This window comes from Monomorium pharaonis, chromosome 9, assembly GCF_013373865.1.
Source record: "Monomorium pharaonis isolate MP-MQ-018 chromosome 9, ASM1337386v2, whole genome shotgun sequence".
NCBI classification, from domain to species: domain Eukaryota; kingdom Metazoa; phylum Arthropoda; class Insecta; order Hymenoptera; family Formicidae; genus Monomorium; species Monomorium pharaonis.
This window is the reverse complement of record NC_050475.1, coordinates 2,738,371-2,758,669: the sequence shown is the minus strand read 5'-3', so window position 1 is coordinate 2,758,669 and position 20,299 is coordinate 2,738,371. Positions and strand designations below refer to the sequence as shown.

General features: G+C 38.9%; 1 protein-coding gene across 1 annotated transcript in view; it reads right to left on the bottom strand.

Annotated features, from left to right (window-relative positions):
- Window positions 1–3,581: 3,581 nt before the first annotated feature.
- Window positions 3,582–20,299, bottom strand: part of LOC105831894 (choline O-acetyltransferase) — a 92,011-nt gene continuing 75,293 nt past the window's right edge. Inside the window, exons 5-13 of the mRNA XM_036291672.1 lie at window positions 13,646–13,818; window positions 12,411–12,591; window positions 12,010–12,184; window positions 9,912–10,141; window positions 8,332–8,543; window positions 8,063–8,185; window positions 7,524–7,707; window positions 5,256–5,456; window positions 3,582–3,788 (exon numbers count right to left, since the gene is read on the bottom strand). Coding sequence (XP_036147565.1) covers window positions 3,582–3,788; window positions 5,256–5,456; window positions 7,524–7,707; window positions 8,063–8,185; window positions 8,332–8,543; window positions 9,912–10,141; window positions 12,010–12,184; window positions 12,411–12,591; window positions 13,646–13,794 — 1,662 coding nt within the window. The 5' untranslated portion in view covers window positions 13,795–13,818. The remainder of the gene's footprint in view (window positions 3,789–5,255; window positions 5,457–7,523; window positions 7,708–8,062; window positions 8,186–8,331; window positions 8,544–9,911; window positions 10,142–12,009; window positions 12,185–12,410; window positions 12,592–13,645; window positions 13,819–20,299) is intronic.

Genomic DNA, 20,299 nt, shown 5'->3' with positions numbered 1-20,299 from the left:
GTACGTCATATGCAGGGTGCAATTGAAACGGAGAGCGGTCACCATCGAAAATATGCAACAATAAACTCTGCAATTGTATAAATCCAAGAACTTTCCAACATTCGCGCTTCCAACGGCCGTACATTTTCACTGTACCCTGCATACGCGAGAACACGTGTGTCTTTTCACCCTCGGCAGCGGAGGGTTGAAGTTTCTTCCTTCTCTCTTCGACGATGTCTCGCGTATTCTTACCGACGCGCTTCGAAATTCGTCGGCAAGTGCTTCTCGAAATGCTCTCCGCCACCGAGCTCCGTGTTCTCGAATGCGCGCGTATATCATAATATACATATATATCTTCTTTTCTGTTTCCTTCAACAATAACGAGGAGGTACCGTGCTCTCTCGTACTTTTCGCGATTAACTTCCCTGATTTAATAACTTTCATAAAATTCGTACGTGGCTGACGTGTAACAACGAATCAATCGATTAACGCGGATAGAGTTCGGAGAACAGAACAAAGCTTCAACAAGGAAGAATCGGAACGACACGCAGTTTCTTCGAGGCTAAATTAAGGAACACGAAAACCGTAATATTTAATTGAAGATCCGCTGATCTACTTTCTTAAAAAACTTGACGAAAATAATGCAGTGAATGACGCTAAAACGCGAATCTGGCACGACTTATAAAATACGAATAACGTGAATAAATCTATCGCATTTAACGTTAACAGTGTCTCCGCAATAAGAACGGGAGATAAGAAGATGAGGGAGATTCGGTACATAGCGGAGTCGTAGTGAGATAATTTCTTTTTACCTTCAGACGCGCAAGAAATTGCAAGAAAATTGGCATCTTTGAATTTATGTTTTTTTTTTGTGTGTACAACAAACAGTTAACGCATTGTATTTTTCACACAAAAATGACAGTAGAAAAAACTTATCCGAAGACTCTCCCGTGATATTCATTTTCCCTCATTTTCTCTAGCAATTTGTTAGAATTGTATCTTAATTAATTACAGGAACTATCGAGAAGCTAAACTAAACGTCGACACCTAAACAGTTTATCTTATAGCCGCGATTTTTCTTGTAGAGGCGATCTCCTCTCGTTCAATCGCTGTTACAACCACAACATACATACGATATGCTATCGACAAGAACAATACCCGAGTACGAGAGGATAAAGCGAGTGCGAGACAGATCGCCTAAGTTATTTAAATCGCGGAGTCGAAGGAATGCGGATTTGCCGCTGTTCCAACGAATCAAATATATTATTGTTCATAGAAGTGGGATCATGATGAGAGAATCGGTATAAGGGAACTACACATTACGCGTGTAAGGATATGTATTTGATATGTATAGACAGATATGCCATAGATTTTTATGAGAGGCTCGTTCCTGCCATGCTTTCTTTCTAAATAGAGATTCTTTAATTAATTTAAAATTAATTGTTTTTAAACATCGAGAAAGATCGTTGCATTATATAGTCTATAAACTTTTAACATTATCTACTTTCAACTGCAAAACACTGTTGACTTAAACTTTCTTTAAAAATAACTGATGGTCTTGTTACTTACTTTCTCTCGTTGAGGCTAACTTTACTGGAAGCATCTTTTATCTTTAATCACTGATTGTTCAAGAGTTATAAGTAGCTCGATGTAGAAAAGTAGACTTTTTAAGTGAGTTAAAAATTATCATTAGAGTGAAATAACTTGAAATACAAAATTCGTTTGTATTTGGTACTTTGATCCCATTTAAGTGAACAACAATATGTAAATAATACGGGCACGATCTAGTAACAATGTATGAGAGTCACGTGGAGCGATAAATTTATCTAAATTGTGTAAAGTTGGAGAGATTTGTTTCTCCCATTGATAAGGGTAGTACGTACCAAGATTTGGGACCGATATCATTTCGATGAGCTCCCCTAAGCGTATTTGAGGCATTGAAATCCGATCTCGACAAAATTATATTATTATATACATTACACAGTTATTATTATATTAATTTTATACACATCCAAAAGTAACTGCATTAATTTTCTTTTTGAATTTTTAGCCGAAAATTTGGATCGATTTTTTCTTTACGAAAATATAAAGACGATTTTCAATTGATTTATTTTTAGCTGGAAATCTAAGCTTCGCAAAATACAAAATCTTGAGACTTGAAAAAATGGTGGTTTTTATCAACATTTCCACCAAAAGAGTATCATTTTCCGGATTGGCCGACTGCATAACAGACTTGTTACATATATATATTATACGTGTAATTTTGTTCATTCAACCAGTATTTATGTAGTTATTCTTATCGGTCACAAATCCTGGTACAGAAGAGGGTAGTAGATGACTACGATAAATTGTAGGGAGTAGAAGAATAGCGCGATAGACAGATAGAGCTATACCGTCGACGATCGATCGGCTCTTGACGAGACGAGCGATGCGATCCGCCGACCTACCTAAGAATTGGACAAGAGTTTACTGTGCGGGCGCCAACATACGTATACGATTGGCCACATTTAGAGTGTCTCTACGGTGGACGAGTGTCCCGCGCGCTGGAAAGTTGCGATTGTAACACCGAGCTAAACTAAAAACTCAAATTGGAATTCTGAAAAGAAGAAGTGAGTCATTTACGAGAACGATGAGAACTGCAAGAGGGGCGAATTGAATGGCTCAGCAAACTTCTTTTGCCTTGCGGAAACTGGATTGAGGAAGAAGATCGGAGATGTGTGCTGCCTTTCTCTCTTCGCGGAAACACAGGACGTCGGAATTATTCGCGCTCGGTCATCTCGACCGACGTGTAATTTTTTTCATTGTCTCAGCGATTTTTCCAGCGCCCGGGCGTAACGCTCGAAGAAACCTTAATTCTTCTTTCTCCTGGAGCGAACTAGAGTTTTTAAAACGACCGATCGATCTATAACACACGCCTACTATACGGCGGCTACCGCTGAAAGATTTTTAATTCACTGTGTATCTAATCGCGAATATGAGACTATTGTAAACGAGCGCGCGTGTGTACGTGTGTGTCACGTTTATGTGTATGCGTGTGTGCTTTGTACGTAATCCTCTAAAAAACTGACAACGAGAAACTCGTGATACTCTTCCAGTATCAGCTCATACAACGAGAAAGGACACCTTAGGAATCTAATATATATCTCTTTTATATAGCAATTTATATCAAATCAACGATATATCTAACGAGTTGTGCGGGAGCGAGTTGACAAATCCCTCTTGCGCTAAGTCTACGCGACTTAAGTCGTATATATTATATATTTCGTACTTCATGCAAGGGTGCTTCGAAAATCGTGCTCTTTCTCTCTCTCTTTCTTTTCACTTCGTTCGAATGGAGTAGTTAACGGAGTCAAACTGATCCACCGCGAGAAATCAATAAGCGACGGAGGAAACGATGACGCGTGCGAACGATAAATGCCGCTTATAATGCGAAAACGCTTCGCATCTGCGGACTCTTCGCGTTTCGAACCACCCTTCGTGCGACGCGTGGAGCTCGACGCACTTTTATCTCAACCCCTTATACATTTCCGCTTCCGGTACCGGCGGGAAGCCGCGCCGCGTTTCGCAGCTTTACGTTTCGTTATCGCTTACGCGCGTATCTATCACTTCTTCGAACTCTTTATCATAGCCGCCATGTCCCGCAGACTCTGTTCGAGAGTTTGCGCGAATTGCATCGCGCTGGTCCTGCCGTCGCTGTGGAAGGCCGAAACCGAGAAGATAAAGCCATTCTTCCTCACGTTGTAGGCGCACCCGTAGCCGTCCGGCACCACCGGCCCGTATCCGGCGATCACATCGTTCTTCGTAGTCACCTGCAAATGGGAAGAATTCTGCCTTGATTTCAGACATCGATACGAAAATGTGTATCTCAATTTTTTAAAGAACGCGACGACTCAGGCTCCATCCCCGCCACTCTACTGAGGTAAGGAAGATATATCTTTATATCTTTCAATGTAAATCAGGAATTGAAAGAGAGATTTGAATGCCTCGAATTGCGAAGGAAATATCTTATCGGTAACCGGATATTAAATGTCAATGTTGGATTAATGTGCACGAGCGAATATATTTCTATTCTATGTTAATCAAGATCGCATCTTTAAGACGCGTAAATCATTTTATTGACGTACGTAATATTACGTAATTCTTCTTAAACAAACTGATCGTATCGCGCTGCCCGACCTCGGACTGTCCGAGTTATTAAGTATCTTTAGATGAAAGAGATGCTCGCGGCATGTCCGGGATCTTGACTTATATTTCGTCTATGATAAACCACTTTAAATAACGATCTATGTTGCATACATTAGCGTAGTAACAGATAATTAGGAGGCGGAACGTTCCCACCGAAAACATTTCAGATTTTAAACTGTGACTTCCCCGATGGAAATGTTTTGCTGAAATTATAATGAATATTCTTGAAATATTAAATATGAAAATCTCACAATTGATCCATTTTCAATATTATTTAATTAAGATTTTAATAAGAAATTTAATACAAGACGCAATGAGATTTTAAATGATCCGTTTTATAGGTAACAGAACAAGAACTTATCGAATTCGTGGAAAAAAGTTTGCCCGATTATTGCAGACTCCGGGCTAGTGTCAAGTTTATAGATAAACTTCCGCGTACACTTACCGGAAAAATCGTGAAAAAAACAGTTACAATTCAGTAACGTGTAAAATAAAGATCAATATAATAAATTTAATGAAATTATTTAGCAGAATTTTAAAAAAATTATTTATATATTATATAAGTAAATTAGAATAAAAAAATAATGTAATAAATTCTTGAATATTTATGTTATTGAATATTTATATTAATTAACTTACAAACATAGTTAATCTAAAATTTTCTTTGTTTGCCATTGGAATTTAATTAGCTTCAACATATTTCAGAATTCAACTTTTAATAATAAATCTATATTTTTCATTTTTTCCTATTTTTAATAATTATTTCTAGAATTCATAGTATTTTGTTGTTATGATTTATGAAATCATATTCAACATCATATATTTCAATAATTTTTTACATGTTTTATTCATATACAATATTTCAATAATTTTTATTTAAACGATTCCAACGATTTATTTCCATCAGGGCTGTCATCATCGTTCTCTCGCGAAAAAGCTAATAACTTTGTGCCTTATTTTTCGAACGTCGTAGTTACGTCTCTTCATTGTAACAGAGAATTCGTGAAAGGTACGTTATAGCTAATTAAAATGCAACGAGTTCTGCAAAATCGCAAATACGTCGATGATTTGGACCGACCCTGATCACTGACCTGTGATGTCGAGAGGGCGAAGTGATTAATGATTGCGTAAGCTTCGTCCGTGAAGATATCCGGGATCGGCTCGCCAGCTTCCTTTGCCACGTAGCGCAGCCCCATCAGGTGATTGTCGATACCCAGGCCGTGTATATTGTCGTTCATCTCTTTTGTCTGCCTCTGCACTGCTAGGTCGAACAGCTCCTTGATCCTTTCCGCCTAGGGAAGCGAGCCGGAAGCAACGTTCAATTGAGTCCAACGCGATCGACCGAATCTTCTTTCGACGATTTTCCCGGCACACATATCGAAGATTGACAAAGAGCTCGGAGAAATCACGAAGGAATCGGTACGCTCTATTCACTTTAACCAGCAGGACGCTGGACATTTTAATGGATTTTAAATAAAATAAATTTAATCTTTTCACATCTAATTTTGTACCAAGAATTCCTTTTCGCGATATTCCGATTTCAATGAACAGTGAATTTTATCTCTTTTCTTTTTGTGGCTACTGCTTTTTGTGAAGACGACATTGTGACCAGCTTATTGCTTTCAAAACATCGGTGAAAAGCAACATCGAGCGTGAAGACAATCGACGTTTATTAAACCAATTTCTGATTGTGAGATGTCATATTGAACTGAATCAAATTAAAAGAATCGCAAATTAAAGAAATAAATAACATTAAGCAGAAGATAAATTGGACATGAACTTGCGGAATCAACTGGCCAGACAAATTTAAGGGTCACATGTTATTTCGATAATTTTTTGAAGAGGATATATTCTGCGAATTTCGAAGGAGTATCCTCGTGGAGAGTTCAACTTGCTATGAACAGGAAATGATGACAAAGGAGGGGAAAAAAGGAGCGGCTGAGACAACATCCCCGCCAAAGGGGAAACAAACGGGCGCGGTAAATGAGAAACAACAGCTCGTTGCCGCAGTATTTTCCGAACGAGGGTGAACCGTGTAAGGGAAACAAACGGAATATCCCCGCGGAACTTGCCCGGGTGCCTCTCGAGGATCGTGCAAATACTCGATCGCGAAGGACGAACGAACCGAGCCGGTCTAATTGATTGCCTTTTTCCTCGGGAGTTCCCTGTTTTTCTTTTTTGTCCGGCCTCCCTCTACTTAAACATGCGAATCTTACACGACAAACGGCATTTTTATAACGGTGGTTCTTCCTCTTTTTCTCGAAGCTTTTACGCTTTGCGGAAATGTAAAGAGGGACGGCGTGTTATTTGAGGAGAGATATAATTTGAGGAGCATTGTTTAATTTATATGCATAACGTAAATAAAAATTACAAATGAAGAATGGAACGTTTACTGGCACAGGAGCTTGTACATAGCGTATTTACACACCGATGTCCTCGTGCACCTTACAGTTTAGCTGAAGCATAGTGTGGTAAGAGTATACACTCAATGTAACACACGTCAATATAAATCATTGCGAAAATATCACAGAAATGCAAAGTACGTTAACGTAAAATCACATAATTGCAAAAATATCATGTAAATGTCGAATTTAGACGATGAAAACGAGATATTACGACAGAAACAAATATAAAATGAAAAAGATATGTAATTCTTTGATAACATGTAACGTAGGACATAAGAGACACACGTCTGCAAACGGAAAGAAAAAAATAGCGTAGATTTTATATACCGAAACCTTCTCGTAGGTAGGCGCATTTGGCAATGCAAATGTAGGACAATACGACCAACCGCTCAGAAACTTTTCGTAGCACTGCAAAAGACGCATCGTGATGAACGAAATGTCTTTTATCGCGCGATTTGTACTTTACTACGAATCCGCTGCTACGTAGTAAAAGTACTCGGGGCGAGATCTTTGAAAATAGCGTTTTTAACCGGCGATCCATCAAGTCGTGACAATTTTGCAAGTGCTTAATCATCATCCGTTACTTTCAAAATCCAATTTTCTCGAGATCAGCGTATCTAGTAGAACATCGCTAAGGTTTCGTTATTTTGCGCAAACAAACTGTCCTGATTAAATTAAATCCAGAAAGTATCATAAATTACAGAATTTACGCAAAACAGTTTGAAATAAAATTTATTTGCATTTACAACAACAAAAAAAAAACAACGGGCGCTTAAAGAATTAATTAAGACACTAAAGGCGAGATTGGAGGAAAGTAAAGTAAGAAAAAAACGCATTCCGCTCGACCTTGTCGTAGTTCTGTCGAGTGTACTCGAGTTGTGTATATTACACGACACGAGAATCGCATAGGAAAAAATGCCAAGTTTCAGTTACACTGTAAATGGTGAACTGAACTCTTTTGGGGCTCCCGTCCACGGTGTTGTTCGGCTGATTCATCTGGCCGTGAGGATCGCCCTGGCACATGGCCTTCGCCCAGTTGAGGGCCTCCGGACTGGCGGCCCGGATGCAGTCGACGCGACCCAACGCGAATCTCCGGATGCCGGCGCTCTCGTAAGTGGCCACCAGCCTACCGTGGAGTCTGCGAACATCGTGAGATCGTACCGGTGAAATGGTAACGACTCGGTTTGATTTATTAAGAGCTCTTGGCTGTCACGGGATTATTTTCATATAATAATTAAAGGTGCAAATGGAATGGTAGACTTTTATTATTTTCATACAATGTTTATAGGATTTTATTTTTATGTAAAATCCTACTTTTCAATCTAACTTTCCCTGCAGTCAAATTGCAACGCAGCTGTATTTTGGAACGACAGAAATACTTTTCACTTAATAATGCATGCGCTATCCGTACGGAGGAATCAACGGGAGAAGAGAGTTACGTGAGATATGAAAGTTAAGGAAGAATTCACCTTTACTTTCAGTATACCGCATACCTGAAATACGTAAGCTGAAGTGCTAATTGTATGTACGCATCCGGGCTGACTCTGCTGGACTTGATGAACTCCTTCGAGTAATCCTCGAACCACAGAATACAAAGGTCCAGATCTTCGACCAACCTGGAAGGCATAAAAAGAGATGTTATAAACACGAGATGACGAACACGTGGAAGGAACGGCTTCAATTTTAGTTCTTTTTTTCGCAAGGATTTGGAAACGGATGACAAGGTTTTTCCTTCCTTTTTTTCTCCTCCGGAGTTACTTACGCGTCGAAGTTCATCATAGCCTCTCGGATGTCGTTCAGACTTTGCTCGGTGAGGCACCACTCCAGTTTTTCGGGTGCTGGCAGATGCGACGGCACTAGATTTTCGTCCGGCGGCGACATGGAATCCACCTTTTCCGTTATCTCCTCGAAAGCCGCGAAAACAGCCGGTGCTTCGCCAGCGGAATGCTCGTACGTCAATCCCCACATTCCGTCCTGTATTGTACACATACAGAACAATTGGTAAAAAGAAAAAAAAATAGCAGGACATAGAGCAAGGATCTGAATAAAATAAATGAAATACTGAATGGATTTTGCTTTATACATGTATATATATTTGTATTGAAAAGTGTAACAATTAAAACGACCATGAATGAGAAAAACAGCGTTTTACACAAGGTGATTTTGCAGGAAACATTTAATTGTGAGTGAAGCATAAATGAACGCGTTGAATAAAATTCTTCCATTCATATCGAGAAACGACAGTTTTTTGCTAAACGTCAGAAATGATGAATAAATTAATAGAAAATGCAATATATATGGATGTTATGTGACAAAATAATTGACATTAATCGCGGAATGTATTAAATCTGTATTAAGTTATATATTCAGTCAGTTAATTATATATTTATAGTTTCGAGAAAATTACAAAAGAATAATAATAATATGGCATCTGATAAATAATACAGAACTATAGACGAGAGACGTCATATATATTAAATAAATAAAATTTATAAGTTAGCTGTTAACAATTGTCGCTATTGTTATACAGAAGTCAATTATTGTATGACCGTTTGTCGGTTAATATATTATTATTATCATACGTTAATAAATGATGCGAGCGCGCGTCATTGAAAGAGAAAACGCACGAGCCAAACAATCCCGTTTGATTGCGCAACATAATTAACAAATAAAATTAAGCTACAGGAATTCTCCCGTCGTGAAAGATTAATTATCCGATCGAGCAAATGACGGATGCGGAGATGAATGCGCGGGGCTATTTCTGCCGCCCGTGGAAATATTCCGGCAGGAAAGGGTTAAACAACACTGGCGCATTCCGCCGGCGTATGAAAGCGCAACGGCGACGTGTGTGCCGCAACGTTCGCGGGTTCACGAGCGACGATTTCGCCCGTGAACCCTGACACCAATCAAAGAATCGAAGAGTCATCTTGGACGCGGTGAAAGTGATAAGTTCAATTTAGCCGAGTGCAGCCGCGGAAAACGTATCCGTCGCGGAATAACGCTGCCCGCACGACTGGAGGATTTCTCATGCAGGAAACTTGCGCTAGACGTGTCATTTGGTGTTGCATTGTTGGAGTTTTTCCAGCTTATGCGACAAGGAAGTCCAGCTCGCCCGGATTTCGACATGTTAAAAACTTTTATTGTTCCTCGCAGCGATTCGAAAACAGGCGAAGTTGTTCCGTTTCGTTTCGAGGCAAGAACAGACAACGATCAAAGTTGTATAACGTTAGTTTAAGTAGCTTCATTGCGCCAATAAAACTTACGCCATAAATATGAGATTCGAGCATGAGTCTCGCGAATCGCTCGCGACAGTTCAAACGTATCCACGTACGTCGAACATACCTTGCCGAGGATAGCGTGGAAAGTCTTGTCGAACCAGCGATTCGCGCCCAAGTGCCGGGACCCTCCGCCGTGGAGAGCGTGATGAAGCACGTTCGCGTAATCACGGTCGTCGATCCATCGGTCCTCCTTCTTCATGGGATTGTTAAACGTGGCCGGCAGCACGTCGTCGTCGATGCAAACGACGCAGAGGCAGCGCTCCAACAGCTCCAGATTGTGACGATTGCGCTCGTCTAAAAGCCGATACAGTGATTCTCGCGATTCGCGCAGTATAATGGGAAATCAATGGGGAAACAGTCGAAAATTGGATTCCACTTACGTCAGACTTGAATATTGAATGCTAAATCGAATTTCGAATCGAATCTGAAATATCTATACGTTTTGAGCACTGAGAACAATTTTCAGAGAATAATGATCGGGTTGGCATATCAAATGCAACAAACGGATATTTAAATTAGATAGAAGTGCGGACTACGGTTCAATGGGAATTAAATTATCGGAATGTCTGAAAATGAACGAAAAATAAATATCTATCTGTCACTACGGATAATTCGTTTTTTTTTTCGAACATTTCTATGATTTCATTTCTAATAAAACGTAGCCGGATTTTTGCCCGATCTAAATATCCGTTTGTTACTTTTGGAAAGGCTAATTTGATCGGACAGTTTTCTCAGTAAGGTATCGAAAAAATTAAAATGCTTCGATCTGCTTAAAAGTTACATAGAATATTATTTAAAACAAATTTGATGTTACATTAAAATTTTAAAATAACTGCTGTGATATACATAACTATACCAATAATTAGAGCAAATCTTTTTGTACATTCTTGCAAAAATTTAACTTTATTTCACGTAATTTTTCTTGCAAGTAAAAAGCTAATAAAATTTTGAACTAAAAATTACTTTTAATAAACTAAAGAAAAAAAATGTCAATCTCAATTTTTCTATCTTGAAAACCTAATTTGATTTTCGTAGCAATTTGACAATAGACGAGATAATCCTTTTATTTCAAGGCGAGGAGAAATTTATGTATCGACGATCAAATTTACATAAGTTTAAATAGTTTTATCGATGCGAAATATGAAATCCGCGTGAATTTACGAGACGAAATCTATTAGAACGAGATCTGTATGCCTTGCTATTTTAATGTGAGTTACAATCTTTCCGTTGTCTTCGCGACGCTCTTGCCTTTAATTAATCAACGCGAACGCGGGTCGCCGTTAACTCGTTAGCGTCGGCCGTTCATTCGATTTGTAGGCGTAGGTGGGTAGGTCGTCGGTTCTCGTTGAGCAAGGTCGGGTTAGGGAGTTAATGGGAATATTGCGAATATTGGCGAAGCGGTGAACGCGAGCGAGGATAATTATGGCGACGGCACGTGGCGACGAGGGTTCGCCCGAAGATGCGGGCGAGCTATTTTTTGGAATAACCGGATTATCATATTTCTCTTTCTCTCTCTCTCTCTCTCTCTCTCTCTCTCTTTCTCTTGACAAGTTAAAATAAACTATAATTGCAGAGCTTCGGGAATTAATTGTTTATTTAACTACACAGATAAAATTACGAGGCAGATTTGTTTTGCACATGACACACGTCAGATCTCAAAAAGAAAATCAACAAAATTAACTTATATAATGCGATAACGCGCGACGTAATTATTTTGAAAGCGTAGTTATTGGAAAACGCTGGCGTCACGCCATATGAAGCTGGACTAATTGAGTTTTCATTCTTTACAGGAAACTGGACGTTACATACGCGTTATGGATCAATAAAGTTTTTTTATCGTCGCTACTGGATTTTCTATAAAGATGATGACAGCCGAGACAGCCCGAAGAAGCGCGACACGATAAAAACGAGAGATCTCAGGTACTGCTCTTAAACAATTTAGGAAATCACACGCGCTCTTTTCTCACCAATTAATTTTGATATTTATCTATCTACCTTTATTGATCGTTAAAGAACAGGCATTTTTTTTTAGATTCGCGCCGTTCTTTTCTCAAAATTCGCACAAGAGTTCCAACATCAGGAACTTAAAGTACGATGTTCTCTCCATGAATGGTATGTTCATGCTTATTATCAATGGACACCTTCAAACGTGGCATACGCACTTTTAATCAGCTCTTCTCGCGCTTTTGCCCAGGCTGGTCGTTTCGCGGTCGTGAGGATTCCGACCGGTGGAGTCCTGGGATCGGCCTTGGTCTCCATGATCCTCAACAACTGCTGAACCAATTCGATTTCCGTGATCCGGCCCCGGTCCGATGCTCTCACCGGTACGTTGTAGAACTGCAATGGGACGAGCAACGATAGTGCGGCAAGATAGCGACACTTTTTCCCGTGTCGTTCGGTAAGTTTTTTTTTTTCCCATTGAATTTTCAGAGATAAACAAAAATTGATTGTTACGTACGATTAATTTAATCGACGAGTGAATCTTGTAAAATGTTAAAGAGAAAGGAAGACAGAAATCATCGTTAATTATTGAATGCGATATTGTTTATCTCTGGAATCCCACCTGATTATGATGTGCGACGATAATATGGTCGCCGGAGGACGCTCTATCCAGGACGATCTGTTCGTCATTGTTTACACCGGGTCGCCGATAAATCCGAAATATCTGGTAATGCTGCGCCATGCAGAGCGGTTGCATGGTCTTGCCATCCTTGGATTTCACACGTTCCACCTCCAATCCGGACCTTCGAATCGAAATCCATAGCTTATTCTCTCTCTCGCATTTAATTTGCATTTGCGCACGTTTCTTTATTAATGAACGAGTTAAAGTGCATATAAATTAATACGTTTAACAGAAGCATAATCGAGACTATTAATTTTGAATCGTCGCGATATCAAGCGAATTTCCTCCCGATCTATTTTATCCGCGTATTAATTCGTTTAATCCAATTATTTTTGAATTTATTTAGAATTCTAAATAAACTTTTTTAAAAGAAGTGAATTTCAGCATAGAAAACGGGATCAGGATCAATTTTCTGTTGACCGTATGTTTTTACCTTTGAATATTTCTTCTTTCTCTCGGTTTTTTTTCCGCGAGACAAGACGAGCTATATTCGCCGTTAAGAAAACTGCGAGTCGGCCCTCCTTTCGCGAATTTGCGTTACTTTTTGAAAGAAAGGAGCACTCTTCTCCCACAGCGCCGGCTTATTCTTGTCCGGATGCAGGATTCCGAGGATCCTTTGAGCCTCGCAGGAACGTCATTCTCTCTCGCGGGTCCCTTTCCTCTTTATGTTCGCTTTCTAGGGATCTTACGGTCCGGATTTCCTCGCAGACGTACGCCCTCTCTAAATTGATTTCAACGCGGCTTCTTTTTGTCCCCGACGACGACGACGACGACGACGACGACGAGATCGTCGCGCTCGACGCGCATTTCTCCTTCGATATTTATTATTTATTATTCGCGTATTTACGCTTTTCTTGCTGCATCAACGACTTGCTGCTAGAATGCGCGTCGTTTGCAGTGAATAGCGAATTGTGTGTCGCAAACGACGCTCGTAGAGAAACGACCCATATAAAGGGCTGGAGGAATAAAGCGGCGAAACTTGTACGTTATATCCGAGTTTAATGGGATCGAATACGACGCGATGCGCAATATATCGCTCTGCCGCATCGAGCGGCGGCGGCAGCGGCGGAGGGAAACCTTGTAACTTACTTGGACTATTCACATCCCATCGGATTATCGCGTAGAATGAACGGGGCGAGATTGCGGGGAAAATTAACGAAGCGCTATCACCTTACCTGTCCAGCAGTTCCTGATAATTAAGCAGCTCGGTGAGAAATCGCGCGAGGAACACCGCGGCTTCCTGCTGGTTCGCAAATCTCTTCGGTTTCGCGGCCAAGCCGGGGTTGCTGTTAATTGGCAGGGCCAGCGGGACCGACAGGTACATGTCATTTAGCCACCATTCCGTCGCCTGCAAATGACGGAATTAAACGTCCAGTTAAATAAACAGATAATTTAATATGAGCATACGTTTGCGTACAATTTAGACGTACGGAGCGTTATTAATTACAAGTCAAGCGCGTGGCTGTTAATTACATGTAAATTGCAATTAAATTGCGTAAAGTCACTCGGCAAAACGATTAAAAATTACGTGGCGGTCTTGTGCAGTCCAATGGACGGAAAACGGCGGCCGTTACGTCACAATGCGCGATAAAGCATTGTCATCGTGAAGTTGCATAACAACAGTCAGGCTAATTACTCGAGATGACCGTCGCGCAGCCTTGCGTGAAAGTTGCCCCGCGCGTGAAAAATAAAATATGTTAGCGGGAAGAGATCCTCGAGGGAAGTCGCGAGCGTTATCATTATTATTTCGCGATGATTTGCGAGAGAAGACAACGGTCGCGCTGACGCGTGTTACCCCGCGGGTAACTTCACAAACTTCCCGGAAATAAACCGCTCTCGGTCAGGCGTTGTGCGCGCGATTCGTTAGAATCGATAAGCAGCTAATGATAATAATGATATTCTCGCGTGTCTCGGAGGCGGGAAAGTCCCGCGAAGGATCTCGTAACGCGAGAGGAGACGGACTTGGAAACATCGGCTGAGCACAGTCAGTAAGCCAATTCGAATTTTTTGTTGTCGTTGCAAACAGGTTAACTTATTAAAAGTAAAAATACATTTGCGAGATACAATGTTATTTTAGTTAAAATTAAAGGCACGAAACCACGCGCTCGAAAATCGTAAATTCCTTATGAGACGCCGCCACGTGTATTTAATTCTAGCGGCGAATCTTTTGCTGCTTTTAAAAACTGATAAATTGACGTTCGGCAACCGCGACATTAGCTTCAAGGATGCATCTTAGCTACCATGACTATAATTTAGTTTTGTTGACTAATCCTTTCTCTGCGTGAACGCGCTCGGACGTTTCTCCTCCGTCGTAAATTACATTCGTCGTCCAGCACGAGATTTAATTTTACTGTCATTCTAACCGTCGCTTTCTTGTCTTTTTTAATCGCGCGTTTAATTTCGTTGCGTAATTCAACGTCACTTCGGCGTCGCGACGTCGTTTTTCGCGCTCGGCAATCGGGGGATCAGCTCCCGCCGCCGTCATTAAATGCGGATTAAACAATCGAATTTTGCCGCCAACCTTCGTTTCCACGCGCGCCCCGCGGTAAAATTACTCGTGCTGCAAAGCGGAATGGCAAAACTGCGAGTGAAATCCATAATTTGGAAGGCTTTTTGAATTAACGTAATATCTCAATATGCGAAGCAATTTTTATTATGTGTTTAGTACAATAAAGATTAAATATATATATTACATATATAAAATTACATATAGTATATAACTAATTTCGATGCTGAAACGAAAAAAATCTTTGAATAGATTGAAATAATCAACAATTATTAAGGACTCTTTTTAAATTAGATTTTTAAAACTTTTTAAATTTATTTCTGGGTGCGTGAGACCAGAAAGAATAATTTATTGGAACTTCTACATTTTTTTAACATTAAAACGACTTTTTCTCGATTTAATCATTAATCACATATTTAACGCCAATAATCACGTATTTCTGCGATTCCGGCACTTGTTACTCATTTAGATAACTGCGCAACGATAATTAGTCATTCAATCGCGTTGAATTACAACTGAATTTTGCCACTTGTTTGTGTCTCGTGATACTTGAGAGGTATATCCTGTATTTTATAACCTGTTTGATGGTGGCATCGCAAACTTTCTCGCAAACATAACGAGACGGTCAAGAAGACGTAACGAATATGTTTTGTCACGTCAGAGAAAATATTTTCCCCTACATGTCTCTCGCGCTATGAAAACCGCAGTAAAACGATCTCTTCCGTTTATTCGCGAGAAAACGCACGTATTCGCGGAAAGGACGCTTTTGCGCAACACCTAAAAAAATTAATAACCAGCTATAGATCTACAAATTAATTTATTATTCACTTGCAATTTATTATTCTGTTGCACAGTTAGGACGTAATAAAAATTGCATCGCATATTGTTACGTTAATTTGAAAAAAAGAATTCTAAATTACGGTCTTTAATAGCAATTTTGCTGCATTTTCAGAATAATGTAGGACGCTCAAACAAATTATTAGAATGTTAACATGCTTTGCAGGTTGTCCAGTTTGAATATAATTATGTTGACGGTCCAGCAAAATTATTTTTAGATTTTCTATTTAGCTAAATTTTGTGGATATTTCAGCAAAATTGTTTTTTCGCATCGCTGAACTTTTCCTCATCGTCGTAATCGCTTTTAACATTCGCGATGCAATATATTTCAAGTTTTACAATATTTCAAAGAGTTATCCTTTCATCCACGGATCCTCGATGGAATCCACGACCAACCTTTCCGAAAGATAAACCCACGAAAATTGTTTCGGAAACGTTTTCCTTCGAAACGTCCACGCTGAGATATTTAATATCCGGCGCCGAGGAGAGACGATTTTCGCCGATCGGAAAATCGGCTCCGGATCGACGATTCAACGGTGATGGCGGAACGTGCCGCGCTGCGGTCGGACCGGGCGATCTTTAATCTCATCTCGCGCGCGGAGCCGGGTAATCCGCGCGCCTGGCCGTAATCGTATCATCCCCCTGAGAAGCCTCTGGGGAGCCCTCTTCTTTCTCTCCTCGATTGTAGGTCAGTGTGACGAGCCGCGTGTTCGCGGCTCGCGTGCATGCATGTTTCACGAGATCCGTCTCCACGTCAATACAACGCGCGGCGGCACCGCAGCTTTCAAATCGCCTATAGATAGAACTTACGAGCTCGAGCTTGTCGCGTATTCGCGGAACAAAGGGCTATATTTGACCGGGGAATGACACCGTTTCGACATCGCGACATCGGGGGATGTGTCGGTGGAGCAATCGCGTTCTTTTTTTAGACCGTCAGGTACATAGTTTTGGACGCGACGAACAAAGGGATCGCGCACGGTCGAGCGACTCTGTCGGTTTTATTATTTTTTTTTTTTTATTTGTTCCTCTCTCCTTTAGACCGGATGCAAATCTTCCCAATTGAATTGAGAAGTGACACGTTTTCCGCTGCAAATCCGACGACAAGTTCGATCGAATTTTTCCATACGTGGGAAACAGAAGCCGACGAGAGTTACGCGATTGAAACTGCAGTGAGATAGCGAGGAGACGGGGATCGTGGCTTGAAATGATCTATAGATCGTTTAAACGAATACGTGATTACACACATGCACAGCGAATGGTTGGTCGTACGGGGAAGGAGATTTTTTTTTTTTATGAAACGTCTTGTAAACTCCTGTTTTCTATTTATTATAGGAAACTGTGTTTCATGAAGGAATTGATGGCCCGTAATTGTTATGACATTTAAATATATTTGATGTGGGTTTTGCGTCATTACTGTGAACCGCGTGCGACAGGAGAGAAGCCGAGTAGCATTATTCATCGTTTGCATTATTCATTTCTTAATCAGACATATCAAACATACACATAATATTATAAAGTCTCGTTTTCCAGACTCTGGAAATTTAATATTGATTTGATTCAAATCTGAATTGAGGGCGCGCTGCGAATTATAAAATTGCGATCGATGATAATTCTTGTTATCCTTATTCAAAGAATCTTCTCTTACGAAATGTGTTTTTTTCCTCGAAAGAGATTTTCCTATCCAAAAAGGAGAAGTTAAATCAAATCGAATTTATTGTTGCCGCTTTTCCGAGATGCTGATTGGCTGTCTCGCTATCTCGTTGTTAAGTGCGTTGTGACTTTCTTCACTTCGTGTCATTTCCAGCTGTCAAACTACTTCGTGTCATTTTCAGCTGTCAAAAATTCTCATATAGTTCGGGACGCGTACAATATGTTTCTATAAAGTTTAGGTGATATAATTAATTAGAACATTTTTTAAACAATTATTTTGCCCGAAAAACTTGAATTTCTAAGGTTACACGTCAAGTGCTAATCGAATATCGACAGATCTAATTATTTTAACGTAATTCTCATATAGTTCGGGACGCGTACAATATGTTTCTATAGAGTTCAGGTGATATAATTAATTAAAACATTTTTTAAACAATTATTTTGCTCGAAAAACTTGAATTTCTAAGGTTACACGTCAAGTGCTAATCGAATATCGACAGATCTAATTATTTTAACGTAATTCTCATATAGTTCGGGACGCGTACAATATGTTTCTATAAAGTTTAGGTGATATAATTAATTAGAACATTTTTTAAACAATTATTTTGCCCGAAAAACTTGAATTTCTAAGGCTACACGTGAAGTGCTAATCGAATATCGACAGATCTATTTATTTTAACGTAATTCTCATATAGTTCGGGACGCGTGCAATATGTTTCTATAGAGTTCAGGTGTTATAATTAATTAAAACATTTTTTAAACAATTATTTTGCCCAAAAAACTTGAATTTCTAAGGCTACACGTCAAGTGCTAATCGAATATCGACAGATCTATTTATTTGAACGTAATTCTCATGTAGTTCGGGACGCGTACAATATGTTTCTATAAAGTTTAGGTGATATAATTAATTAGAACATTTTTTAAACAATTATTTTGGCCGAAAAACTTGAATTTCTAAGGTTACACGTCAAGTGCTAATCGAATATCGACAGATCTAATTATTTTAACGTAATTCTCATATAGTTCGGGACGCGTACAATATGTATCTATACAGTTCAGATGATATAATTAATTAGAACATTTTTTAAACAATTATTTTGCCCGAAAAACTTGAATTTCTAAGGCTACACGTGAAGTGCTAATCGAATATCGACAGATCTATTTATTTTAACGTAATTCTCATATAGTTCGGGACGCGTGCAATATGTTTCTATAGAGTTCAGGTGTTATAATTAATTAAAACATTTTTTAAACAATTATTTTGCCCAAAAAACTTGAATTTCTAAGGCTACACGTGAAGTGCTAATCGAATATCGACAGATCTATTTATTTTAACGTAATTCTCATATAGTTCGGGACGCGTGCAATATGTTTCTATAGAGTTCAGGTGATATAATTAATTAGAACATTTTTTAAACAATTATTTTGCCCGAAAAACTTGAATTTCTAAGGCTACACGTGAAGTGCTAATCGAATATCGACAGATCTATTTATTTTAACGTAATTCTCATATAGTTCGGGACGCGTGCAATATGTTTCTATAGAGTTCAGGTGTTATAATTAATTAAAACATTTTTTAAACAATTCTTTTGCCCAAAAAACTTGAATTTCTAAGGCTACACGTCAAGTGCTAATCGAATATCGACAGATCTATTTATTTGAACGTAATTCTCATGTAGTTCGGGACGCGTACAATATGTTTCTATAAAGTTTAGGTGATATAATTAATTAGAACATTTTTTAAACAATTATTTTGCCCGAAAAACTTGAATTTTTAAGGTTACACGTCAAGTGCTAATCGAATATCGACAGATCTAATTATTTTAATGTAATTTTCATATAGTTCGGGACGCGTACAATATGTTTCTATAGAGTTCAGGTGATATAATTAATTAAAACATTTTTTAAACAATTATTTTGCCCGAAAAACTTAAATTTCTAAGGCTACACGTCAAGTGCTAATCGAATATCGACAGATCTATTTATTTTAACGTAATTCTCATATAGTTCGGGACGCGTGCAATATGTTTCTATAGAGTTCAGGTGTTATAATTAATTAAAACATTTTTTAAACAATTATTTTGCCCAAAAAACTTGAATTTCTAAGGTTACACGTCAAGTGCTAATCGAATATCGACAGATCTATTTATTTGAACGTAATTCTCATGTAGTTTGGGACGCGTACAATATGTTTCTATAAAGTTTAAGTGATATAATTAATTAGAACATTTTTTAAACAATTATTTTGCCCGAAAAACTTGAATTTTTAAGGTTACACGTCAAGTGCTAATCGAATATCGACAGATCTAATTATTTTAATGTAATTTTCATATAGTTCGGGACGCGTACAATATGTTTCTATAGAGTTCAGGTGATATAATTAATTAAAACATTTTTTAAACAATTATTTTGCCCGAAAAACTTAAATTTCTAAGGCTACACGTCAAGTGCTAATCGAATATCGACAGATCTATTTATTTTAACGTAATTCTCATATAGTTCGGGACGCGTGCAATATGTTTCTATAGAGTTCAGGTGTTATAATTAATTAAAACATTTTTTAAACAATTATTTTGCCCAAAAAACTTGAATTTCTAAGGTTACACGTCAAGTGCTAATCGAATATCGACAGATCTATTTATTTGAACGTAATTCTCATGTAGTTTGGGACGCGTACAATATGTTTCTATAAAGTTTAGGTGATATAATTAATTAGAACATTTTTTAAACAATTATTTTGCCCGAAAAACTTGAATTTCTAAGGCTACACGTGAAGTGCTAATCGAATATCGACAGATCTATTTATTTTAACGTAATTCTCATATAGTTCGGGACG